The sequence below is a fragment of the Ambystoma mexicanum genome, chromosome 2p (genome assembly GCF_040938575.1).
Source record: "Ambystoma mexicanum isolate Mex_15411 chromosome 2p, UKY_AmexF1_1, whole genome shotgun sequence".
In the NCBI taxonomy this organism is placed as follows: Eukaryota; Metazoa; Chordata; class Amphibia; order Caudata; family Ambystomatidae; genus Ambystoma; species Ambystoma mexicanum.
This window is the reverse complement of record NC_090923.1, coordinates 938433956-938461476: the sequence shown is the minus strand read 5'-3', so window position 1 is coordinate 938461476 and position 27521 is coordinate 938433956. Positions and strand designations below refer to the sequence as shown.

Sequence of the window (27521 nt, the reverse complement as noted above, 5' to 3'; positions counted from 1 at the left end):
GGGAACATAGCCATTCAGCCATGGACTAGCCATGGACTAGCCATGGATTCCTGTAAAAAGCCTCACGCAGGCCTCTTTTGAACGGCAGACCTACTAAAAAGCAAGTTCCATGAGGCGTCTGAAGGGGCAGGGATGCTTTTGAGTGTGTTTCTTCTCATTGCCATGATGCTGTTCCTTCTGCCCCAGTCAGTCCCTTGATCTTTTCATTCTTCTACATTCATTCCTATGATTTTATAAATACTTGTTTTATGTTCCAATCTCTTCCTTGACGTTTGTGTGCGGTACAATGTCTTCTTCTCCCCTGACAGGTTGTTACCATGGATTTGTCCACTTTGTGCTGTCCTTCCGGTTTTACTCTGAGTGCCACGTAATCCCTATCTGGTTGTATAGGTTCGCTTTGTGCTCCTCTTGCCAATTGTTTGCCCATTCCTTTATTCCAGGATGCCCCCATGCTATGAAATGGCTTCTTTTCCCGTCTTGCTGTTCTTTTCCACTAGCCAGGAATTGGAGCTATTCAGAAAAAGAAGCAGACCTATTTGAAGAACTTGTTGGATCCCAGTTGCAGTGTACCCAGGGTTTTGAGATGTATTTCTGTAAAGCTCTCACATTAAATTCTGAGCATAATGCTGGCCTTTCTTGTAAGCTGTCTTCTCTTTTGGGTTCCAGCTTGGAATCGACATGTTTAAAATTCCCAGTGCACTCATTTGAAAATGTGGATATGATTCAGTGATTGGCTGTCTAGGATGTGTGTGTTGGGGTACCTTAAGCAGCCCCCTCAAGAAGATTGTTTCTCTCCAAGTTTTCAATGGCCCCCTCACTCTCTTCATCATCTTGTTTTGAGAAGAGAGTGACAATTGCTCGCCACAGCGTGGCATGGCCTCCTTCCTGGACAATTCTATCCAGCCCATTGTCCTGGGTGACGGATGTTTCTGGCTTCCTGTCTTTTCCAAACTTTTCTGTAAGGAATGCCCCTGTAGGGGACCGTCACAATGCTCATTGCCAATCCAAGTTGCTGTTGGAAGGACCTGGGAGCAGGGCTTATTACCGGGGCAAGTGTCTGTGGGAAGGAAGTGTGTGGACAGCTGCAGCGGTGCTTCTTGTACTTCTGGTAATTTATTAAGACAATCAGGCTGCTTGTGCATCCATCTCTTGTCTACTTACAGTCCATAAGGCAGCTTTCTCAGGAACTCTTTGAACTGTTCTGTTATGTGTATCTCCAAGTGAACATATTATCGAGCCAGAGTTGAATGATTCGCTGCCACTTGCATTTGTGTCATCCCGCCAACTCTTTGATCTGACCTGCTCTTCTAAGGAGACATGCATCGGTCCAAATGTTTTCGTTTTAGCTGGTCTTCAGTATAGCTAATCTTTTCCGCGTGCGTTCGGTTTTATTCGGCAACATATACATACATTTTTTAAATCTTTAAATGTAAATGTCTTGAAGGTCCAATTTTTGGAAATAGTTTCAGCATCCACTCATATCAGATAAGGTTTAGCTGTACTCGTAAATCTGTACGCTCAAAGTGGACAATGTTGTGATATTTGTCCAAAAACCATGTTTTGGGGTTCTGTGGAAAACCACATGCAAAAATACATTTTAAAACACCTTAGTTTTGATTATGAAAACGTTCAACAGATTTCACCAAACTTGGCATGTGTGTTTGGGTGTGGGGAAAGTAATTTTTTATTTGCCAAGCCTTGATGGAGGTATTCACAAGTTACAATAGGAAACATGTTCATATTCCCTAGGTCAAATGTCATGTAACCACAACCATGGTATCACTACGGCGATGCCATTACTTCTATGTCTATATATATATATGTATATATATATATATATATATATATATAGGAAATATTGTCATCGATTGAGGGACATCATTTAAATCCCTCGATAATGAAATAGATCTTTAGGGGCATAGAGCCCTTGTCCTTCCTCCATGTCTCTATGAATAGATTATGTACTGAAGCTGCAATCAATATTTAATTATTTACATGTGTTTAGTTCAAGTGCGTTTTTGACCCTGTGGCATGTTATCTGTGTGGACGATATATTCAACCATCACATTGGAATTACAATGATTTCCTGCTTTCTGGAAGAGATTGTTATGATCTCCATTGCAATGTCCAGAGAGCCAAGGCTCATATCTGCTCCAAGGCCCGCTCCTGCTTTGGGGCCTTCCCACCCTCATTACACACGTGTGTATGTGTGCTCCTGACCACGCTCCTGTTTCCGCCTCCTAACCCTACTATAGATCAGAATTTAGGGCCTCATTTCGGGTGTGGTGGAGCTTTCCCCGCTCCGCTAAACTCTAAGTTTGGCAATGAAGTGGAGGATTTACCTCCTGCAAAATGCTGGCGGTAAATCGTCCACTTTACCATCAACAACTCGGAAAAATCTATGGGGACTTTGGTAATTCAGCTGAAATCCCCATAGAGTCCTATGGACTCATAAAACTAGGGATTGACACTGCCTACCGCCACTTATATTCCCATGGTAACCCCATGGGACCAAGTGGTGTTAACGGTAATTCCGCTTGGCTTTAGTTTGCCGGTAATTCCATCGAACTACTGGCAAACTCGGAATGAGGCCCTAAGCATGGTGTGCGCACTACCCAGTCCTAATACTCCATAAATAATAAGATATTAAAATACCACATCTCTGTTAGGACCGGACACATTATTCAGTGTGTTCTACAACTCAAGTAGACAACAAGTTTTCTTAGTATATCACTTATGTTCTCCAAGTCCATTAATTGATCTAATTCCCAATGTTTAATTACTGCAAAATACTTTCCTGATCATATATTCATGCTGCGCATCCCTCTCAAACTACATATAATTTTATTACTTGATTATTATACAACAAAACACATAAAGCACATCTGGTGGTTAATAAGTGACACATTCGACACCAAAAGACAGATAGTTTGTTGTATACCTTCATAAAGCACAATCTGTATTGCCCCTGTTATATTTTCCTGACATACAGTGCTCTGAACTCAGCACCCTTATCAATGAAGAAAATCTAGGCTTCCACAGGTGTAAAGGTAGATTCTAGGATCCAGAGAGAAACTCTGTCCTGCCAATCGCACACATACAAGCCTTCATCAGGACCGTATCATTTAAAGAACCTATGTAGACCACTACACTCGCTCAAAATATAGAATCTGCATGGTACACAAAAAAGAGGGACACCCATTGCAATCCACACTCAATCTTGATATAGTGAGATATGGGTGTTGGTACCCAGTCAATTTACCGAAAATAATTAGTGTTCAGTGTTATCCAGCTTGCTCGTAGATTGAGTACAGGTAACTCTATTATTTTACTAAAACCTATTCCATGAACACATTAAGACTGAGTTTGACCTTGTATGAGTCTCGCTTTTTGTCTTCATTCGTTTTCAGAGCACATGAATGGTTGGTAAAACCACGTTTCCCTCTGTAGCCCGGAATCACAGAGTGTCAATATCCTTAGCGTCTTTAGATACTGGTGCTGATTATTCCTTCACTTGTATGAGGTGAAGGTCAAAGAGTTACAGAAGGAAATGGCTTTTGCATCTCAGACTTATGTTATATTAATATGTCTTTTTACTGTGCCAAATCACTGCCATATTAGTATCAGAGTGCGTAGGCTTGTCCGTAGAGTGCACACTGTGCACCCAACTGGGGTATCCAGACCTTAGTCTGCTGGGGGAATGAAAATGTGTAATGGGAAGATAAGAGGATGGGAAATAGATGCTGGAAACCCAAGGAGGGAGGGAGGAAGTGATGCAGTAGGGGTCGAAGGTTTTGGGGTGGCATCGATACGTGTTAGTGCTGTTAACTGGACCTGAGTTCAGCAAAAGGGAGGAGGTGGATATGTCCTAAAGTGTTGTGATAATTGGGTTGTGCTACATTTGGAGGATTGTAAGTGTAATGTTGGATGAATGAGGGGCTTAAGAGTGTGCCTGGCGGACGTATGGTGGCTTATTTGCCAGGGCACCTCTATGTATAGGGGCAAACCTCAGAATGTTAATTCTGTGGCTGCCAAGCCTGAACCAAGAGTGGCATAGTAAAGAATAGACTGGGTATAAAGGGGAATGATGTTGGTAACAGAAGGTAGAGGAAGACAGTGGCCAAACTGGTACAGTAACATTGAAAAAAACCTCACACCTTGATGCCAAAATGGATATTATCAAGGGTGTGACGCAATAGCGTATTTTGGCTCATGATGAGCATTATTTGGAAGTAGGCCATCAAAATATGGCACTACTTTACCATCTCTAGTGGCAAACTATTGCCTGAGCTACCTGTGCACGCTGTGTTCATTTGACGGTGTCAACCGCAGAGGTGGCTGTGTGACAAACAGGGTAGTTCGGGAGAAAAGGGTCATAATCTGTGCTTCTGTTTGCAGTGATATGTGATGTTATGTTAGCATGATTAGACTGTTACAATAAGGCTATAGACGCATTGGGCCTCATCATGAGTTGGCCGGTATCCCAGCGGTACTACCGCTGGGATATTGCCAGGGCTAACAGCATTAGTGCCAACCCCCCCGGCGCTATAAGCGCCGTATCACGGGTTTGGCAGAACGGTAATTCCCCATTCCCCATTGGGGAATTCCCCATTAGACCCGATGGGGAATTTTCGGCGTGATTACCGTCAGGGGATATTAGCGCGCAGTAATTGCACCGAAAATCAGCAAATACCTGCCACATTTACCAAACCTGTGATTTGGCGGACCCTTAAATGTGGCAGTAATAGCGTTACCGCCGCATTTAAGGGTTACCGCCAATCTCGTGATGAAGCCGACTGTGTTGCTTGTTCAGCACTTTATGCTGCATTAAGGCCTTCTCCCAGGGCTGAGGAGCAGGGAGGGAAGCCTTCATGTTACAAACCAGCTACGTGCACACTGGTGCATACAGCACTGAGGGGCCCCCTCCCCCTGACAGCCAAAGTGGAGAGTAGAGGCTTGCACAGAAGTGATTGTGCTCCAAAATGGAGTCATAGTCAAGAGAAATGGGAATCTGGGCAGCATGTACACCTGTAAACCTTTTTAATAACAATATTCAGGAAGGGTTGTATGTTGGAAATGTGTATCTGCCATGTTTGCAACTGAAAAACGAACAAAAGGCCCCTTCCTCTCCCCCTTTCTATTATGTCTAATAATCGTACACTTATCATTTTGTGCAAAATGGTTGTGGATATGGGCATTGTTTTGGGATCAATGGTGGTCAGGCTTATTCGCCTTCTCAGGTGCCAGGGTGTCATTGTGAGCCTGGCCGCGTTGAAGCCATGCCCATATGTAGGAGGGTAAGATTTTCTTTATTGACGAGATAGGTGTGTTCAGACCTCTGTATGTCAGGAAATTGTAACTCGGCCCATAGAGAGTTTATTCTATGAATGTATACCAGCAAGTCTGTGACTTTTTGTGAATAATGTGACATATTAACCCCATGATGATATTAACCCTATGTAATGTTTCTGTAACAGTATTTTTGTAATTAAATTCTGTGTAGGACAAGTGTAATATAAATATATGAACTCGAAAATATATTGAAGTAATTACTCATTGTGGATTAGCTCAATCAATCGCCTAGGAGAATGTTTGTGGTGTATTGGGCACATTTGTTGTCTAATTGAGTTGAAGAAAACTCCAAAAGGTGTGTCCAGTCCCAATGGTGATGTGGTATTTTCCTGGTTCGATTACAACAAGTGTTAAAGATGGGACAACACAATATATGGCATGGCACCTTTTTTCTCCACTTTGGTACTCATGACAAGGTTACCTAGCATGTCTAGAAATCTGTGCAAGGGTCTGAAAGATCCTGAAAAGGAGGTGTATCATGTAAAGATTCAGTGTGCAAGTTATGCATACCCAGATGGATAGCTCTCTTGTACATGGATTGCGCCGCAGTGTAACCGTGCCACGTAACCTGTCCCTCTTCCCTATAGAGACGTTTTTCACCAACCCACAGTTCCAGCTCGTGCTGAAGGAGGAGGAGGAAGATGAGGCCACGGAGGACACCAATTCCTGCACAGCCGTTGTGGAACTCTTGCAGAAGTCCCCGCGAAAGGAGGGCTGCATTAACTTCCTGTACATCGCCTTTCATATCTTCAGTGTAAGTGTGTGACATGCCTCGAAACCCTGAAACTTAGACAGCTACACAGCCTAGGCCTACACCTCAAGCAGAATGGCCCTGATCCAACTCAAGTACACATTCGTAGTCTCCAGTCATAAAAACCAAGCTCTGAGAAACAGGATAACTACTCACATGAAGACTTGAGGTCTGTGGCATAAAGCAAACAAGGACCATCAGTAAGATTGGGTCAATATAACACATGTAGTCCCGAAACCTGGCCAGTGGTGAGGCTTTGTCTGGCATAATACCAGCACCATATTAACACTTTAAAGTCTGTATATTATTTAGGCCCCAATTGGTTGGAACAGAGTTTTGATGGCTAGTGCAGGGAAGATATCATCTCCTCAGTGATCCATTGCTGAGGACCCTGGTCCTGCACATGAGTCTTAGATCTAGGATCCAAAACCCCTTTGTAAGCCCCAACTTTACCTTAGGAACATCACTGTCAAAAAGGGCTTCTTTGTGAGTCTTACAGGCTGGTGCACTCTCTGCTGTCTAAATGTATATTTATGTTTCTTGCTTTACTGCCACATCCCCCCCAAAGTAAAGAACATATTGCCAAATGGGTGTCCTGAACCTCGTGTGCCTTTGGATATGAGTACGGTGTCCTCGCTGAAATTCCACAGGTATCTCCAACACAGGAAGTTTCTATTTGAAATAAACACAGACCCTGGAAACTACTACTCCTATCCGTTGGTCTTTTTGACACGGATTGGATCCTTCCTCTAACTATGGGGGAGCTCTGTAGGGTACCCTCCCATTCACATGCCATGTGTAGGGAGGGGAGCTCACAGTCGTAATTCTACTCCTGTCTGCCTGCATGGACCTTGCTGATCCAAGTCTCGGGTGTGAGATCATGTTCTCCGTCCACCTCAAATGGTTGTATGGGACGGTTGGGAAAAGATCCTTTTCACAACTTCCAATTTGATTTCATTTTCACACAAGTGAAAACAATCTCCTTTCACTCCCCATTTCCCTCTGACCTCTCGCCTTACTCTGTCAGAAACTCCCAGAACTTCACCCATTTCCCTCCAACTCCACCCCCCTCAATGCAGTTCCCCACTAGCTATATTATGGTTGGACAACCCCGGAACCACTCCTCCGGTTACCCCTTTCCCATTTTCCCCGACCCTGTTCCAATCCCCCGTCCATCCTCACCTAAAACACCCCACCCCCATCCCCATTTAGTACTCCTGTTCCGAGACCTTTTCTTCTAGGTTTTGAACAATCAATGTTTCACACTCGGGACGTGAGCAATACGCATTGATTAAAGCAGGATTTACACCTCTGAAATACCTGGTCCTGGGTTCCACCGCAGTGTTTGTGGGGTGGAGTAAAGTACAAGGATAGGATTGTAGAATGCCTCAACATAGTCAATCCCTTACCGCTTGATCAGGAGTCCATCGAGGAACTGATAAAAAACCTGATCAGCTAGGTCGAGGGCACCTGGCCCTAATGGGCTAACCAATAGGATACTAAAAAAGGGCGCAGCGATATGGGCACAAACGCTGCTACTGATATTTAAGGGCATCTTGACAGCTAGACGCTGTCTGGACTCGTGGAGACGGGTATTGTAATTCCCATCTATAAGAAGGGCGATCGGTTGGATCCTGCTATCTACCGCCCCATCGCCCTTCTGGATGTGGATAGTAAAATCTTCTCTGGAATAATATTGAGGGAAGTGGAGGACTAGGCAGAGAGGAAGGATATCCTCTAAAAACATCCGATTGGCTTCCGCAAGGGTTTATCTACAACATTGAATGGCTTAATCATGAGTACTGTAATTAATAAATCCTGGTAAAAGAACAGCCCCACTGTATATGGAGCTTGGATCGATTTATCAAAAGATTTTGACACGTCAACAGATGTAGACTGCGGCTTAAATTAAAGAACTGGGGGCTTCCAGAAGGTTTAGTGGCTATCATTATCTACTTGCATGAAGACACCTATATGCAAGTAAGGGTAAATGAGCTTTGGTATTTAACATCTTGTTTACCGACAGAGCGTGGAGTGAGGCAGGGATGCATCTTGGTGCCCTGCCTCTTCAGCCTTTATATAGCAGATCTAGCTGGAACATTAACATCTCACACACTGGCCAGCCCTAAAAGCAGTACTTGTGTGATTAATTGGATGGCGTATACAGTCGATATAGTCCTTTTGGACTATGCAGCCATAGGCCTCCAATGTTTGCTGATGGCTTTTAACAACTATGCGGCTCTTAATGATCTGCAAATCAACCCGGCGAAGTCTTACGTCTTAGCCTTTTGCAATCCCCTAAAAAGGGTTCCGAAATGTTGCTGGAAGTTAGGTAATCAAATATTATCTGTTACAAAAGAAATGATATATTTGAGTTTTGAAGTAAGAGCTACTCCATCATTAAGAATGCTTTAAGGGAACATAGAAGAAAAAGCATTACAACTTCTGTGCTAGATGAAAAAAATCTCATACTCACTTTGTTCGGTTTTACATGCTTCCATCAATAAAATACTATAAGGGAAAGGTCATTCCTACCATTCTCTATGGAATGGACATTACACCTTATGCGCGCAAAGTCAATTGGACAAGAATTGAATGCTGAATTCGGAAGAAGTTGTTGAACCTTCCTATGTCCCTCCCAATTGCTCGCTTCAGATATGAACTGGGACTACAATTTTTAAGAGCATATTTAGACTGGAAGGTAGTCTCACTCTATATATTAATCCTGGTGCCAAGGGGAAACTCACTATATGTGGATATGGGAGTTCACCTGAATCAGGGGAATAATGGGACTCTCTCCGCCCTGAAGAACAATTACCTTGAAATTCTGATCACCTGCGAACAACCAGAGTTAGAGCTAATCGAAAATCCTACCAAAGTAAAAAAAGGCCATAATGACAATGCACTGGATTTTAACCAAAGCAACGAACAGTGATTTGGAGCTCTTTAAGTCATTTCCGATCACAGACAAGCCAAAGGGTTTTGTGTTGCCTTACTTGCATCGATTTCCAAATGCCAGATCGAGATCTTAATTCCTGAGATTCCGTATTAACTTAATTCATACAAAAGAAAATCCTGAGAATATGTAACAAAGAACAGCCTCAGAAGGGGTACTGTAATCTCTGTGGGGAATCTCAGACTTTTACTGACAGTTTGTTGGGCAACCAAGTCTTTGAGAATAAAGCACCTTTTGCATTTTGTAAGTAATATCAACTGGTTAGACACAAAGGATTTTTGGTGGAGACTGTCTGCAGGTTCTGATACTTTTTTAACTTTGGAAATATTGAGGTTACTAAATGAATTAGATTTGATCAAATTATGAAATATTTAAATGTGATGAAATGCGTTGGTATGTAATATTTAATGTATATTTTTAATAGTGCTTTTTCATCTTTAAGTCTTTGTTCTTAACCTTTTTGTGAAGAAATTGTGAAAAGTCGAATCTACAGCTAAATGCAGTAAAAAAAAAAAACTTTCCAATATGTGTTTATTAAATAATAGGAATACGGCCTATCTGTCTGCAACAATAGTGGGTATTCCCTACCTATATGAATAAGGTTCTTGTCAGTCAATCGTCAGGAAATGTCCAAAATAACGAAGTCTGCCATCCAAACTATAACCCTAACTCACCCTATCATTAATCTAATAAATTAAATTCAGGAAATTACTCCGTTCTCCTGATGGTTTAATTGTCTTCTTTAACTTTTAGAGTTCCTCTCAATATGCAATCTTTCTAAAGTCTCTGGTTACCTTCCATACCAGGTCTTGTAATTCTCTCACAAAATATTATTTTTTTCCTTTATCTTGATGTACTGTCCTTCATAAGTCCTTTCTTGGACTTTGGTCTGTTCTTGGCTCCAGGCTGTTTGGCCTTCTGTATTTGGTAAGATATACTCTCCTAGGTGGTGTACCCTTTCTGTTTATTTTATCTCACAGGCTTCCCTTGCCTTAGTATTTTCTCTGACATAGGCTAAACTGAGACTTTCTTGCATAGCCAGGTCTCATCCACTCTCCCCATGCTAATGTTATCCCAGTTTTAATTACCTCTTCCTCAGGACCACTCAGGATTCTCTTACTCAGACTATTATAGTTCATGTTCATCAATTCTGTGTTTTGAGTTTCATCAATTTTACTTGGGCGATTTTCTTTCCATGTTATATACTATCATCTATTTCACTGGGCCGAGGTCCTTTTGAATGTAACAAATTCCCTGCGGCCTCTTTGTCCTCCCGTTCTCCCCATTACCTCTGTCCTTTCATGGGAATGTCACCAGGGCCTGCGGCTACTAGGGATCATTTTCTTCTCCTATTTATTTGCCAGCTTCTTCTCAGCTGAATCATTGTTCTCTTCCCCTCGGCTTCTCTCCACCTGCATACACTGGTGCTTCAGCATCTCTCTCTCTCTCTCCCTCTCTAGTGCAAAGCAGTTCTGAACTTTGCAGGTTCTGCGACTCTGCTCAGCTCTGCCTCCATTAGGTGTTGCTTTTCCAGCGTGCCTCCCCTGAACGGCGTACACGCGTATCTTCTTCCTCCTTGTTCTGCATGGTCTATATTTTCAGCCTTCTCTTTACAGTCAAATGGAGTTTTTTTCTTAAAGTAACAGATTCTTTTTCTTGAGGATAATGGCATACTTTATGTTCATCTTTAACCAATCTTCTAAAGGTGGTTGCATTTTACACATCGTGTCGTCCCATGTATGCCATCATGGGGAATGGCTTAGGGAGTCACACACTCTTGTTTATTGTATAAAACTTGGGGGTTCACCCTAAGTAACCAGAGTAATCCAGATGTGGGCCCCTGGCTCACTGTGACTTAGAGAGTCTCAGCTGTACCTCACTGAGGAGGCCCAATAATGCGGGAACAAGCGCCTGGGGTTGGTGATGGAACTCTTGTTCAGAGGAGAATTGTTTAGCATCTATGTGCTGGACTGCCCTTGGGATTGGGAGCAGACTGATATGCAAACGGATATTTCTCCTCTGTGAAGGGTGCAGAGAGCTAAAACGTGGTTGTAGACCCTACTGACTGGAAGACATTTGATAGAACAGGGTTTTTGACCCATATTCGTTCTCAGTAGAGGGGCTCCCACACTCTTTTTAATGTGAAAAAGGGTAGACTTGTCTCTTTTATGTTCGGCAAAGACATTTGCATGAGACACATTGACACATTTTTATATACACCAAATTGCAAGGTGAAATATCTTTGCTGCTCAAGGGGTTTCTAAGTACATAGAAGCATGTTGATTATTCATTATTAGCAAAAGCAATCACATGATTGGCAGTTTTATGACTATTATTATTACTGTTAAATAAAAAGGACATGTTTTTATGCTTTTAAGAAATCCAAGCAAAATAAAAAGACTGGAGCTTGCAAATGTAACTGCTAAAAAGTCCATAGACTATGGGACTGCTTTGAATGTTCAGCCTGGGGGAACAGGCTGGGTAATTGTAGAATGTTGCCTATCAATATCGTCTAAAAATTACTCTACGTGAAGGTGCTTTACAACTAACCCTAATGACGAGCACCTCAGTGCCAATCACCCTTTCTCCACTTAGCTGCCCTGTGTGGAAAAGGGTGGACCATACAATTAAACATTGTCCCTTTTCTCTTGCTTGCAGGTCCCTCCGGAGGTGGGTGATAGCGGTATTTCCAGATGTTATACTGTCGCCAGCGCTTGGAGATGGCCTGATAGATAATTCCAAGAAGTCGCTGCGACGTTGTAGGCCCCAGTGTTCCCGCACGGTCACGTACAACTCAACTCATATGGTCTGCGTCCCTGAGCTCTGTTGCCAACGAGAAAAGGCTATTGTATACAGTGAAAAATCATAGGCTAGGGTCTAACCCTGGCAGGTGAACCACCCACCAGCGCCACCCAAGCCCACCCAAACATGAGCAGGTCAGATCTCGCTTCAAGCAAATTAGGATAATGCATTGATGTTGGAGCTTGCCACCCCTCATTGAGCGAAAAAGACAGAACATCTTCATATCTGCAATCACCGCCTTGCTAGCAAGATCCACACACTTGTACCAAACACTTGATCACATCTATGTTTTTAATTATTGGACTCAGTCAGACGGGTGCCAAACATCTACCCGCTTTCATGATGGGTCGCTGAACGCTAAACCCTTGTTTTCAGGACCTTGAAACCTGCACCCCAGTTTACATGGAATTTCTGACTGATTCCTGCAGGCGTCAGTCACTTTGAGGCGTTGCATTTGGCGATGCACTTTCTTTGCATCCCCGCTGCTAGATATTAAAACAAAAACATTGCCACAAAAAAGACATATGGGAGAATGCGGGACAGATGGGGTGGCAGATGTGGGCCCAGGTTTTCTGGAGTCATTTTCCTTATTTGATCAACCAGTCAAACAAGTCTCCATGATGACTGCAATGAATGGCTGCAGGCGTGGGCCGCCTGCTGCCACACTCGGTGCCAGACAGACTGGTTATCCAAGTGCTGAGCCTGGACTGGGGCGTCCAGGATTCAGATTTGGTTGTTGCGTCAGTCAAAGTGTGGTCCATCCTGGTCTCTGGTGTAGTACTTTCTCCTGGCAGCTTGCCGATGCTTCCTCCCTGTCAGCGGTCAAGTCCTAAAAATAAAAGTGGGGGGACTCAGTAACATACTCAATGGGATGTGATGTCGCCTGAAATTAGCATAGCAAGTTGAAATATGTAAATTGTATTCAAATGGCTTTGCATAACCATGCAAATTGCACAGGACGATTGGCATTTGCCTTTCATAAAATCAACACCACACACACAAAGCCAAGACTGGATATTTTCTTCTAATAGTGTTTTCAAAACGTTAAAACGTATGCATGCTTTAAACTCCAAGAACCAATAGCCATGTTTTCCCTGGAACGTACAGTCCCGAAATGTGATATTTCAGCTTTAGTTGTCGTCTGTTCTACATCAGCCTGTCTGGTGCAGTGGGGAAGGGGCCGCACTGCGAACCTGGCCACCGCGGTTCCAGTCCCACAGCACAACTGTAAACACATAAGTTCAAAGAAAACATTAGATGGTTATTATTTTACACATGGCCTCTAAAATCCCCAGGGGGACCACTTCCACCCTCTGGAAAAAAAGTGGGTGGACGCCACCCACCTACCTGTACCCTCGATTTGAGCCCTGCTCCCTGCTCTTGTCATGCCTCGCTCTTTTACACTGCATAACGCTCCTGTCACACCGCATTTGGCCCTTGTCTTAACCACCTCATATCTGTCACCTCTCGCACGTGTTCACGTCGTCTGAGCTTTTGCTTATGCCTTTCACGCTCTTCCTGTCTCTCAGAAAAAGGGCTCCGCCCTCAACAGAGCTTTCTTCACAAAGAATAGGCCAATCTCCGACACCGGCAACCACCGGAACAATCGGGCTGTGGCCAGAAGGTTATGCCTTCCCCCCGGAGACTACGTCATCATGCCCTCCACACACCTGCAGAACCTGGAGGGAAACTTCTACCTGCGAATCTTTACTAAGGAGAAAAACGAATTCAGGTGAGAATACCAGTGCCACAAAACGTGTTCCTACTACCGGGCTCCTACCAGCCCACCCAGGAAGTGTCTGGTGAATTTGTTCATCTGACAGAGTTGTACTAAACCAATCTATTCAATCACTCAACAAGCCCCTATGTCATGCCAACCAACCAATGGGATGGGAGGATAGCTCAGGGGCAAACGTGTGTCTTGGATGCAAAACAATGCATAGCAACACAATTTTGAATCCTGGTCTCATGCTTAGAAACTGGTCTCCGGTATTAGGCGTGTTATAAAATAAGTATAATCTAAAAAAAAGAACAATTATATTACTGTTAGAGCACTTCTACCTGTTTCCCAGAGCAACCCAACACCACTCCCTAGAGCTCTACCTGCAACCAGAATGTAACCTCTACTTCACGCAGCTCAATCCCAGTCAGCACTGTCTACAGCATCACCAAAATCAATACTCCGACTCTTTGCTACGACTCTCATCGTAAGCGACTGTGAGCACTAAAAGCAGAAGGGACCCTTGTACCCCAGATTTAATGGTACTGACTTTGCTTCTTGGCTGCATGTTACTGCTGATCCTTAGGTGGATGTAACTATATATAACCTCTGTGTCCTCCACATTACCATACCTCAGGGGTCTCCAAACTCTGGCTCTTTGGATGTTTTGAATGATCACTCTCATCCTCACCATTGGCGATGCTAGGTGGGGCTAATTGTAGTTGTAGTCCAAAACATTTGGAGACCCAAAGGTTGCAGACCCATGGCAGAAGTAATCCCTGTGCAGTTTAAGTTCCAAGAACAGCAAGCAGATCCTGGGAACCTGTCCTGCAGGTCTGCAGTGGATCTCACTGAAGACCAGAACATCTCTTTCGGCCATTGCCACTCAGAGACTGACCTGTGTGGCACAGCTGACACCATCCTCTGTTAATCTACATCATCCTCTGGGGAACATGATCTAGAGTGCTTATCTAGGGAGATATTCGCTGGCCCTGAAAGCAGGAGGTAGTGCCGGGTGTGGGACAACCCCTGCTCAAGGGTGCAGTTCCCTGCGCTTGTCATGTTTGGTTAACTGGTACTTGAAGAACGCAGCGTCCCATAAAAGCGCGCATCGTGCCACTAGCGTCTAGAATCCACAGTACGAAAAGGTCGACAGAGGCAGAGAGCCTCTCTTGGAAATGTGCAGCTTTTGAGATAAATTGACCAGCCTTCATTTAAATGGTCTCCACAAGGCAGGTGTCCTCCTGCTAAGTGTAAACGCAGCTCCACAGAGAGGCATTGCATAAATATTTGACTGATCATAATGCACAACTACAGTATATGTAACTACACTTATAATGCCCAAGCGACACTTTCTAGAGGTCCTCAAGTACCTTTGTGTCACTACCCTCAAAAAAGATATCTGCGCAAAACATACTGCGGCCACAATGGGAGCAGTGAAACATGGCTGTATGGTGAACATGACCTCCAGGCAATCCTTCGAAGTGTCGCAAAATGTCAAGTTACTTTGTCCCCTGCAGCCACGCGGGGGATTGGGTTGATCCCTTAGTGATTGGCAGGTTCGTTGCTGGGGGCCTCAGTGGGCTGTAGCTCCTGGTCTTTTGGTTGTAGCCCCGGATAGAATATTAGGGGCTACAGCCAAAGGGCTAGCTAGCCCCGTGTCCCGACAATCCCAACATTAGCGTAGCCCCAGAACTTTTCCAGACCTAGCAACACCCCATGTGATTGGAAAGGTTCTTCAAAATTAATGGCACTGCTGGGGGCCTTTGTGGGTACCCATTGCCAATACGTCCCGGGAGGATAGCTCAGCGGCAATGTGCGTGCCTTGGAAGCAAGATGACACAAAGCAACACAGGTTCGGTCCGCGCTTAGAAACCTCTGGGTGTTTTAGCGCGTTATAAATACGCAACTAAGACAAAAACAATTACACAACTAAAAAAAAAAAAAACAATTCCTAGAACAGCGCCTCAATGCCTGCGGTCTGTGTGAGCCCTTTGAAAATGTAAAATAAATAAATCCTTTTGTAAATAAGGAATGCACTGGCCTTCAGACAAACAGTACTTACCTGTGCCTCCACCGTGCTGGCATGCTCCTTTTTGCCCAAATGCACTTTTCACATTCTATCCCGTTTGCAACTTTGCGCAACTCAGGCTTAGGCACACGCGAGCCATGGATGTTTGTGCTTGCTGTCCCCTATCATTCTGCGTCCCTGGTAGCTCGTGGTGGCTTCCTATTGAGTTTCTGTGTGAGTCTCTGTCAGTGGCCCGTGCGCCAAAGGAAGACTGCCCAGAGCCCAAGCACAGCTGCCAGATGTAAGGTTCTGCCCAGAAAGATCCTCTACCGCTCCACTACTTTCAGTGCTGGCAAACCCGCTGTGTAGCCATTACCCCACAATCTGCACCCCTCCACCATTTATACCAAGTAGCCCGAGGACACCCCAACCCATTCTAACATCATGTCCCACAGCATTTCCCGGGACAGCTCTCATTCACTGTTCCCTATCAGGGTCAGCATGTACACATTGCTCGCCCATGTTCTGCAATACACGTCACTCTGAAACCACCTGACCACAACCTCTGCACATCTGGACTTGTGCCTTGGGGACAGAGAGGGTTAAAGGCATCTCATGGCATGGGATGAACATCTCCTATGGCTTAGACTGATGCAATTCTTGAGGCATTCTTATTTGGATATATGTTGTACTAGGTCCTCATACTTCAAGGGCGGAAGCAATGGAAAGGAATGCTAGAGGGGCCCAATTTGAGGATTACATTGAACCCTATCAGATTTTTAAAATCAATTTTTAAAATCATAGAAAAGTGAAATGGAATGACCGTTTTATGGATTCTGTGTAATGCTGTTGGAATTTTACTCATTTGTCATTTTATTGTAACTCAATGTCATTCTATTATTATTGTTACACGCTGCTCTTTAAATTATGCATTGGCTGTTTTGCTGTGTGAAAGAAAGGCTTAATTGAGTGAACCACAAAATAAAAGGAAATATGCAATGTCTCTTTGTCTGCTTTGTCTCTTTGCAGAGAACATGGGAACTTCGCCTCCAGCTACACTTATATCCAGGTAAACAAATAATTTCCTGAGAAAGCCCAAAACATGTTCCTTGTCATGGATGTCACTTGCGGTGGCTAAGGGTATCCACACAACCCGTGTGTTTCTGATTCGGCTATGTGATTTCTACTGTCAATGTTCATTAACATGCTGCAACTCTAGTTTTCCGTCGAGGTTGCTGAAAACATGTAATTGGCAGTGATTGGGCTAAATGAACTTGTGGTAGGACTTTCTGGCATGGGATTGGTTAGCCCAACAGTGGTCATGTGATTTCACTTCCTCCAACCCAAATGATATTGGTGAAATGATGCCACGGTTTGGCCTAGTCAAATAATTCTTCTAAAATGGGGTTTCCACACCCAGAATGACATGTCGGGAAGTGGGTGTTCGGGAGAAAGATGACGCATGTCCATGAAGGAGCTGTACCTTTACCTTTGCGGGCACACCAGCAATGAACAAACAGGACCTCGAAAATCCGTTCCTGACACAGGTGTAGAGGCGTGACAGCCATGAGAGAAGGATTGATGGAAGGGGAAGACTCTGAGGCCAGATATGTACCCGAGGAGCTACTGACTGACTGCAAGACTATATTACTATGACAGGAGAGAGCGGGAGAGAGAGAGCGCTACAGAGAGAGCTGGTGAGAGAGCTAGAGAGACAGCGAGAGAGATCTAGGGAGAGAGCTTGTGAGACAGCTAGAGAGCTAGAGAGAGAGCGAGAGATAGGTAGGGGGTGGGACTGAGGAAGTTGCCGCCTTTCCCCCTGTGGGTATGCAACACGGCACAAGCACAGCCTAGTGCCCATGGAGGGATTCTTACTGGGCCCGCTACTGGTACTCAGCCCACTATTGTCGAAATGGGTCAAAATAAGGGCACGGGCGCCACAAGTGACCCAAAAACAAGTGTTTCTTGTGGTTTATCACAATAAACTGTTTAAATAATAACTGAGTTAAGATTTGTATGAAAATGTGTGGCAAATGGTGTACACTTAGTCATCAAACTGGCCCATGTGGGCACCAAAAACCATGCCACTTTGTTCCATGAACTCTGAAGGCTGTGCTAGATCAGGGGCACAACCGCTGTTGAAATATTGGAGGGGGCAATAGAGCCCGATGTGCATTTGGGATTGCAGGGGTGGAGTGGTTTGGCAGCAGTACCTGAAGAAATGACGGTGTATTTACTGTTGTAATGCAGATTAGCTGTGTACAGTGACCGCGTAGCTTCAGCCTGCAGGAAGGAGTGAAGAACCTGTCACCTGTAGCATGGATCAAGAATAGACCCATGAGATTATCACAGGGAACGCATTGTGTTACCTGTAGGAAGGAGGGATCCTGGGATTACGCCCGGGATCTGAAACATGTTATTGAGAGGAGCAACCTGGTCTGTGTCTTGGACCAAAGACAGACAAAGTCACCTGTAGTAAGCAAAGGATGTGGGACGTCCACCAGGGATATAAAACCGTCCACTGGAGCTAAGGTGGGTTTTATGGGTGGAGAAACTGCTGACCCTACTAAGGATGGATTCGAGCAGGGATGGAGAATCTGCCATCTGATGAAGGAATGGGTCCAGCCAGTCTTGCCAGAGACTGGGATCGGCGCCAGAGGACTCACTCAGGAGGGTGGGGGGGGGGGAATTCTTGGCAAGCTAAGTGTTGGCTCAGATATTTGTTTACCCTGGTGCACACAGGTCTGTCAGGAAGTCAGGCGCCAGATTCTGTAAATCCCCATTCCAATAGAGTCCAACAGTACTCTATGGGAGTGGGGAGATGAAAGCACTGGCACCGTTGCTAATGGTACCGTTGCTTCCCTGACGACTACCGGGGCCGATGCGCCTGGCACGGTCAAACCTGTTGTCTGCAGCCGCCCCGGCAGGCGGACACATAGTGTGGCCTACCGGCACCCTTGTTTCTGGGCCGCCACACTTATAACAAGGCCCAATGCCTATTATCGCAGGGGACTTTCACATCAAAAGCCTAAGGGTTCTAAGAGGCTTCTTACATGATAGAGCTGTCTATTATCAACAAAAATGCTCTACCCTTGTGCCTGTGTTTTAGAATACTAATTAGAAACAAGACACAAGACTCACGTACTAACCCCATCACAAATGTTTATTGTGTTACATCAGATTTTTAAGTCTGTTCTCTTATCTCTATATGTAATGTGTTCAATCAAAGATCTTTTTTTTTTTAAATGATCTGTTTGTCTTTTTATTTGTTTTATTGAGAATTAAATAAAATTGATTATGTACAGTTATTGGCAAGTGGGATTCATAATTGGTTGTTTGGTGATAAAGTACACCTGCCTCTAGTTAGATTTTGGCATCCCTATGGACATTGATTAAATTGTTTATCTTGTCCTTTAATTAACTGACTCCTTCCAGCAATAGGTATATTCACTGCTGGGTTGTGTGTGTAAGAGACAGGGTCATCACCCTCGTTGTTCTTCTTTAACCTATTATCGCAGGGGAGACAGGAAAAAAAAATAGCAGAAAGCGCTAGCCACAAAAACTAATATTCATCCGCAAAGAACCTGTCAAAACAGTATAGACCTTCGGAATTGGCATACAGGTACAGAGCCTCCCTTCTTTTTGTTCCAGAGGACTTTCAGGGGGGTATAGGACAGGATGGGCTGAATAGTTTAGCCCATGGATGCAGAGCCTTTACCCTGCAGTGGGCCAGAGCAGCTACACAAAGGTGTTCACCTCACTTAGTGGATAAGCCCAATACAAACTGGAATGGGACAGGTGAGGTTTTCTGTAATCATGCAGATTCCGCCCTGGACCGCACTCTGGTGAGATCTCACCCAAAAGCAAGATGCACAGTCTATGGCCTCACTTAACCCCTTGTATTAATCCAGGGCCCGGCACTGGGACACCTCCAGCCAATCACGTCGCTCTTTCTGACGTCAGTCGTACTGTGCTCTCTGCCCTCCCCTTCCCATGATCCCCTTCCATAATCAATCAGCATCAGTTCTCCAGGCACATTTCGCCAGGCCAGTCTAGCAGAGGGGCTACGGTTTGCATCACTTTATTATCCCAATAGCCTCGTTTTATGAACTCAGCCCGCACTGGGAGTGCGAGAATCTTTTTAAACCACGGGGCAAGGGAGAAGCTGGGTGAAACACATGATTAGTGAAATCAAAGAAATCATACGGCACAGAAGAACATGGTTTCTTGGCTCAGTCTGTGGTTATGCATTTTGGAAGTGATTCTTTCAACTCCTGGGTGAGTTGATTTTGGCTGGTCTGAGGCTGTGGACGTTTTCTCTCTCTCTCTCTCTCTCTCTCTCTCTCTCTCTCTCTCTCTCTCTCTCTCTCTCTCTCTCTCTCTCTCTCTCTCTCTCTCTCTCTCTCTCTCTCTCTCTCTCTCTCTCTCTCTCTCTCTCTCTCTCTCTCTCTCTCTCTCTCTCTCTCTCTCTCTCTCTCTCTCTCTCTCTCTCTCTCTCTCTCTCTCCCTCTCTCTTTCTTTTTCAGTGGCCTAGCACTGTGGTGGTGGACACACTTAGTGCGTGCACCAGCAGCTCCCCCCTGCAGGCCAGCAGATAATGCTGGACGAGCCTTCCTAGCTCAGAAACATGTTTATCAGTTCAAGTGGACCAGGCTGGTGCCGCGGCAGTCCAGACCCACATGCAGTGGGTGGTGTGCTGAGTTTGTAAAGTAACATTCAGCTGCTGCAGTTCAGGCCTAGGAACTAAGAGAGTCCTCTTAATGCACACATAGGCAGCAGCCCATTCAAAGGAAGTTGAGCGAATTTGAATGTTCTCCTCATCATGACAGCATCATTGCTTAGAATGGAGCCAGGTCAGCACACACGGCTTCGATTAGGATTAAACCCGATGTGTCAGTGGCATAATATAAAATGAGGTGGCCCCACTGAAAGCCGTGGTGGGGGCGTCCCAAACCTCTCAACAAAGCACATGCCATGCGACAAATTTACAGGCAGGCTTAGGCCATCACACATGCCATGATAATCACACTGTCACAGTAGTTCAGCACATGTTGCACTAAGTGAAAGAGGTTATCACCTTTCATCCTTCACCTATCATAGAAACACGATGTCGGGAGGAGGGGGGGCAGACCCCGGTTGCCAAACCTCTTCACCATCACTGTGTGCAGCCAGAAACATTATGTGTATGCCAGTGGCAGAGGCCGATTTTGGTGCCAGGAAGGATAGGCATCTCAGGAGGAGCCACTGTCATTGCCAATGATATTAGGCCAGTGTCATCTGGGCAACAGATTTAGTGGGTGGGCATTAACATCTCCCATGAAATAGCAAGACCGGCCAAGCATAGCGAGGAAGTCCTCGGTAACGCGGGAGGGTTTGACAGGTTCTCCCCAAGAGAGCATTTTAATATGCAGTAAAAAGCCATACAATTTATAATTGGCTCTCTAAGGTAACAGATGAAAAAATGTAGTAAATTCATAATTGAGCGGGGGGGGCTAAGAAGGGAGCTGGGTTGGCGGGCTTGTTTAAAAGGGGGTGGGCCATGCCAAAAACAATCAGAGAGCCTGCAAACGTGCATTTCTGGTGGCTTGGCATGGTCTCAGGTGGTCTTCCAAGCAGACTGCATATTGTAAATAAATCCCTCTGCCTCAGTTTCTAACTAAATCACTGTCTTTAAGTAAATCAATCTATCACTCAGTATATAAACAATCCAATCTGTTATGCTCATCTTGTTACAAGTGCTAAGAGCATGCAGTGGACTGCCACCTTTAGCACGTACCTGCTGTCACGACCCCTGCTTGCAATTTTCCACTTTTACAAAACGGAGTGAAAAAGGAAAGGGTAATTACAGGAAAAATCCCCTTTGCTCATTCCTGTTAATTGCAGTTTTGTAAACAAAAAAGTAAAAGCTGCCTGCAAATCATGCTTTTCAGATCTCATTTACAGTGGATTCTCATGGAATCTGCCTACTTGTGGCAGGTGATGAGTACAATGTGGTTTCCATTGGAATCCAATGGTTCAATCCTGCATAAAAATGTCATGCAGGTGTAAAACTATGTGGTGTTGCTGATGGACAGGAAATGAGGAGGACGTGTATTTGCCATTCTATCTCCCACTACGCTTGTGAAATATGTGTTAAATGCCCCAGAGTGTTAAAACAAGTGTAGACTGGTGTAAGTCTTTTATTCCCATTTTTACACTTATTCTACCACATTGAGGCTTTTAAAATGAGACCAATCGAGTATGTCAGCCTTAGTCTGTCAATAAATCACTGATGAGAAAGAGAAGGGAGACAAATATCACCATTATGGGTCATTGGCTGCTTTGCATAAAATCAAAGGGCATTTTGGGAACATAAGAATATCCACAGATTTCTATAGTGGACAACTATATCTGTGATCATAATTTAATCTGAAACCCTTTCAATCATGTATTGCAGACTGGGCTCTATGCTCATTGCATTTGTCACTCATCCTAAGAGTAAAATGTCTGAAAGCTATGCACCATATATACTAATTGTGTTTACAAATGTTGTATAAGGGGTTGATTTGAGTGTGATGGATTTTGGGTGTCAGGTGTCAGTGGGTTATACGTCCAGAAGTTGCGGTTAGGCGAGGGCATTGAGAGTGTGTTCGGGTGTGATGAGGTCCTCTCCAGTGAATGCGGTTCAGGTGCTTGTGGGAGAGATGCCATTGGGGTTGAGGAGGGATGCGTTAAATATGAGATGGTGGGTGAAGTGCGGTGCGAAGAGTGTGGCTCATCTGGTGCGTGAATGTTTGAAGTATAATTGGAGGTTTGACTATTACAGGGATCGGAGGAGGAAGGGGGGCACTTTTGGGTTTCACATGTGGGAGAAGGGAGTGCAGTGGGGTGTGGGTGATTTGATGATTGTGACAGGTACGGATTTGGAGAGAAGGCCGAGGTGGATGATGAGATCTCCAAAGGTGTGTTTGGAGTTGGCGAATCTGGTGTCGAAGAAGAGAGGTATGCGGGGTGAGATCAAAGCTTTGGGTCAGGAGTATGTGGCAGGAAAGGAAGGATACAAGGTGTTTACATGGTTCAAAGGATCCTGTGTCTGGGAGAGTGGGAATGGCGTATTATCTAGAAAGCATTGGGGAGTATAAAATAGGATGACTGATGAATGATGTGTCTATTTGTACGGCTGAGTTGGTGGCGATTGCATTAGTGATTGATAGGGTGTGTGAGTTGGGGTATGAGAAAGTGGTGGTGTTCTCGGATTCATTGAGTGGGTTCCAGGCGATTGTGGCAGGGGATGGTGATAGGAAGGATGTGATTTTGGACATTAGGATGAAGATTGATCGGTGTGTGCGCGGGGGTAGGGATTTGGAGTTGGCGTGGGTTCCCAGTCACAGTGGCATTTTGGGAAATGAGTTGGTGGATCTGGTGGCGGGTGAGGGTATGAGGAGGGGAGCGGTTGATGTGAGGTTGCCTTTGAGTGTGGATGAGGTGAAGGCTGTGATGGTGAGACGGGTCCTGGATGAGTGGCAGGAGAGGTGGGTGAGTGGGGTGAAAGGCAGGTGGATGTTCGGTGTTCGTGGGAAAGTGTCGGTGAAGGTGGATGCAGGGAGTTCAAAATGGAGGAGGGGGGAGGAGGTGATGCTGAATCGGTTGAGGATAGGTCACGTGGGGCTGAATGACTGTCTATTTCGAATAGGGAAGCGTGAATCAAGGGACTGTGCGGTGTGTTGGGTGCCTGAAACGGTGGGACATTTTTTGATTAGGTGTGAGAGACATGTTGCAGAGAGAGAATTGATGAGGGTTCGGTTGACTGCGTTGGGTGTGGCTGAGTTGAGTGGGAGGACTTAACTGGGAGGTGATGGGGAGAGAGGCAGGAGGAGGAGTAGTGTGATGTTGGATTTTGTGAAGCAGACGGGGAGGTGGGAGGAGTTGTGAGCTTAAATGGAGCTAAATAATAATTAGTGGGTACGGTGCACATCTTCCTATAGGATGAGGAAGCGCCTGCATGGGTCCGCCCACGCCTCCGATAATTAAGAAGAAGGACAACCTTTGCTCTTGGGTGTGAGGCTTGGGTTGTCTTGCTTTAACAGAGGCCATACTTAAATGCATCCCTTTCACAGCTTGTAAATTGCTCCCTTATACAAGCACAGGAGAATTAGTGAGATGGAAGTGGTGCACCAGCAGGATTCAATACAGTGGCCCTCATCAGGGGATGGACTTCCTGGGCTGTTACACCAATACATTGTGTGGCTACATTGATTGATTGAATGAGAAGAAGATAGTTTGGGGGGTCCAATGGTCATAGTCCATATGTTGATGGGATCCGGACACCCTTTACCCCTCTGGTGGTTGCACCTATGCGCTAAACTGTATGGCTCTGGGTGCCATATAGAAATCCTGCGCATCATGGGACAGTGCTTTGCTTATGGGATTTGTGAGCTACTGGAGGCAGTCAGGCTCTCTGTACATTCAGCTGATACAAATGGACCGTTCCTGACTTTCCGGGAGAGTGATAATTAGAGAAGGAGATGCAAGACTTGCATTACTGCACTTGGAATACATTACATGAGAGTGGCAACCACTCTGCATATAGCCCTGGCCCCTGCTGAACTGGATGCACTTGTCCCCCTCACACTTCCTGTCTGTGAACGTGCATGACTTTGAATGTACTAGGCTTAGCAGGTTTGTCTGTCCTGACCTCTAGCTTGATTGTGCCTGAAATACTCGTCCATAGGCGCAATGATGATATATCAGTAGAAATGCCTCTGGCCTAGTATGCTAGTTATTGTTGTTTAGATCATTCGGGAATCTTCAAGGCCTAAGAATGACGACTATATACCCTTGTTCCCTTCCCGCCTTGAAGCGCTTTGAAGTACTACACTTGTGTAGAAGCGCTGTATTAATAAACAATTACAATGACAAAGACAAAATAAATTTGATGTGTAATACAGGCTATCTCTACATATGTGTAGTTTAAATTAACCATGGTTCTCTAACTCATATGAACCAATGTCATGTGTAATTCTTTAAATAATAATAAAGCTTTCCTGTATAGCTCTTCATGGCAGATTCCTCCACCACTCGCACAGTCTATATGCCTACTAGAAGCTTGCGGTAAAATAACATAACATTGTACAAACAGGCTCTCTCTTTCTCTCTTTCTCTCTTTCTCTCTTTCTCTCTTTCTCTCTTTCTCTCTCTCTCTCTCTCTCTCTCTCTCTCTTTCTCTCTTTCTCTCTTTCTCTCTCTCTCTCTCTCTCTCTCTCCCTCACTTTCCCTCCCTCTCTGACCCTCTCTCTCCCTCTCTGACTCTCTGTCTCCCCCTCTCACTCTATTTATGTCTCCTTCCCATATCTATGTGTGTCCATCTCTCTCTCTGGGCGAGAGTCACATTGTCAGGTGTCCGTGTGTGCATTACTGGAGCTACCCCAGCTGTTGCTGACAAAGATGCGACCATGAGACTAGAGAAAAAACACAAATATCTTGAAAGAGGGAAACTGGGGGAGGTGCTGTATTTTTCATGGTTAAAAGTACAATGAGAGCAGCAGTGACTACTATATTATTGATTGGTACTTGTTGATTTAAAGGTACTAACAATTGTTATGTTTGCACCAAGTCAATTTGTGGGGTACACTAATGATTTTAAACAATATTTTAAACAATATGAATATTTAAATAAAAACATGTCTACGTTTTCTAGAAAAGAGTAGCACGGATTAATTTGGGCTGGTGCTCTTCTCGTGTTTAGGTAAATCGTTATATGATTTCTGCTTGCTTGATGAGTTGAATAAACCAAACTCGAGATCCCCTTCGCCAGAGACAGGACAAGAAGAGGCACTACATAGCACGTGCATATCATTGGATGAACGATCACCACTAGTATTATAATAATATATAGAGTTAAACAACAATCCAATAAACTGTGTGAGTTTTTTATATTTCTAAAATAAAAAAAAACAGTACACTATGAAGTAAGTGACTTCCGGGGACTTCCAATGTTGGCAGATAAAGCAAACTAAGATGAGAATATTATTTCGATTCAGTAGTAAAGTTGGGATTCGAGTACAATCTGCAATTTTTGGCACTTGATTACATATCTTCTGAGGTCTACTTGGTAGAACTATGATTTAACATTTGTCTTTCAAAAAAACAATATTTAATAAAGAGTCCTTGAAATGTGATCAAATCACATAAATAACTATCTTGACAATATATACATCCGTATTTGTTAATTGTAATTCTATTTTGCGCATCTTGAACATAGGAGACTACAAATAGTGTTTTGTACTCAACTCCTTCTTCCCAGACCTCAACTTTTTCCTTGATCCACTTCGCAGTAACATCTCCATTGTCATGCTGTGGGATTTGAACCTGCCCAAAGCCTTCATAGCTAACTGCCTCAAACGAATCTCCCTCCTTTCTGACCACTCCATCTACTCCCTCCATGACCAGCCTACTCACTCTGGGAGGATTTCGTTCAATCTACTTCACTTCCCTTGACCTCTCTTTTGACTCCTCTCCCCCTGATCACAACGTTGCTCACTTTAAGATGTTTGTCCCAACACCCCCTACTCGTCATGTCTCAGATGGCACAGAAATCACTCCAAGTATTGGAGACAGTGTAAGGGTTTTATTTCTTTTGGGGGACTGACCCTCTCTCTCTCTCTCCTCTTTCCGCATCCCGCCTCCTTAGTCCCTGGGTAATGCTACCAAATTTTGCCCCCTACTATATAAAACTATGACTTCTGCTTAGGGTAGTCCCTTAAAATGCAAGCAATTTAGACTCCCTTCTGGACTTTCTAACTCTCCACACTCTAACCAAAGGTTAGTGTTCTAATGGAAGTAGGGACAGTACCTTGCACTTACTCTGTTGTATTTAGGCTAATTCGATCATGCCCTGCTTCTCCTCTTCCTTCCATACTCTCCTCTTATGCCACCAATCATCAGTCTCTTTGATATCTCACTCTTCCTAGTCCTTGCTTCCTCCCTATGATGTTACTTCTCTTTTTTTACAACCACTTCTGCCCACTATGACTCTCCTTCTCCCACTTCTTTTGGTCACCCTCCACTTCCACTGCTGACCTCCCCCTGAATAACCTACACTTCCTACTTCCTGTCCCCTGTTTAGATCCCCCTTCCACTGCTGGGTTTGGATGACTCTCCCTAGCATTTTTGGCTTTGTCTCTCACATCTAGGACATGCATGTAAAGGGCACAAGTCCTAAACAGGGGTTAGGCCCCACCCACTGTCTCTGTGTGAGCTTGCAATGGGAATCAATGACAGCCCGTGGAATCTCATATCTTCTTTCGTGTTATGGGGCTGATGACAAAGCATGGTAAGCAGTGCTGGTCATTGGGCCGGCTCTCACTGGATCTGAGATCCGGCACCAGATGTGTAGCCAGATATCGGGATTCGGCCAGAGTCAGCCGTCCCAAACCCCTGAGCAAACTGTAACTTCCTCTGTTGACCCCATGCAAGAGTTTACAAGAGAAAGTTACAGTCCTAAGACACAACCCTATTTATTTATTTATCTATTTATTTATTTATTTATGCAATGTTTGTCGGATACACAGGCTCTGATTATTTATTTATTTATGCAATGATTGTCGGATACCAGTATCAGACAAACATTGCATAAATAAATACATATGCAGGTATTCGACAAACATTGTATGAATAAATACTCCTGTTAACATCACACACGATGCAGCCAGCCAACTGCTTTCAGAGGGGAGCTGCAGGAGCTGTGCCGGGTGGGGTTCAAGTAAAAGAAAACGTTGCATCTGGCAAACAGAAATCACCCTGTTTGAATAGTACCCAAGGGGGAGTTTAAAAAAAAAAAAATGGGATTCAAATTGTGCATTTTAAAGAATATTTACTCAGCAACACTGGTCAAAACTATTATCTGCATAGTGAAGAAACTCATCACCAGTGCCATGGAAGTGGTTTAAAG

At 44.5% G+C, this 27521-nt stretch overlaps 1 protein-coding gene across 1 annotated transcript in view; it reads left to right on the top strand.

Annotated features, from left to right (window-relative positions):
- Window positions 1-27521, top strand: part of LOC138567819 (calpain-11-like) — a 245382-nt gene that overhangs the window by 133563 nt on the left and 84298 nt on the right. The window contains exons 10-12 of the mRNA XM_069646315.1: window positions 5940-6106; window positions 13391-13593; window positions 16622-16661. Coding sequence (XP_069502416.1) covers window positions 5940-6106; window positions 13391-13593; window positions 16622-16661 — 410 coding nt within the window. The remainder of the gene's footprint in view (window positions 1-5939; window positions 6107-13390; window positions 13594-16621; window positions 16662-27521) is intronic.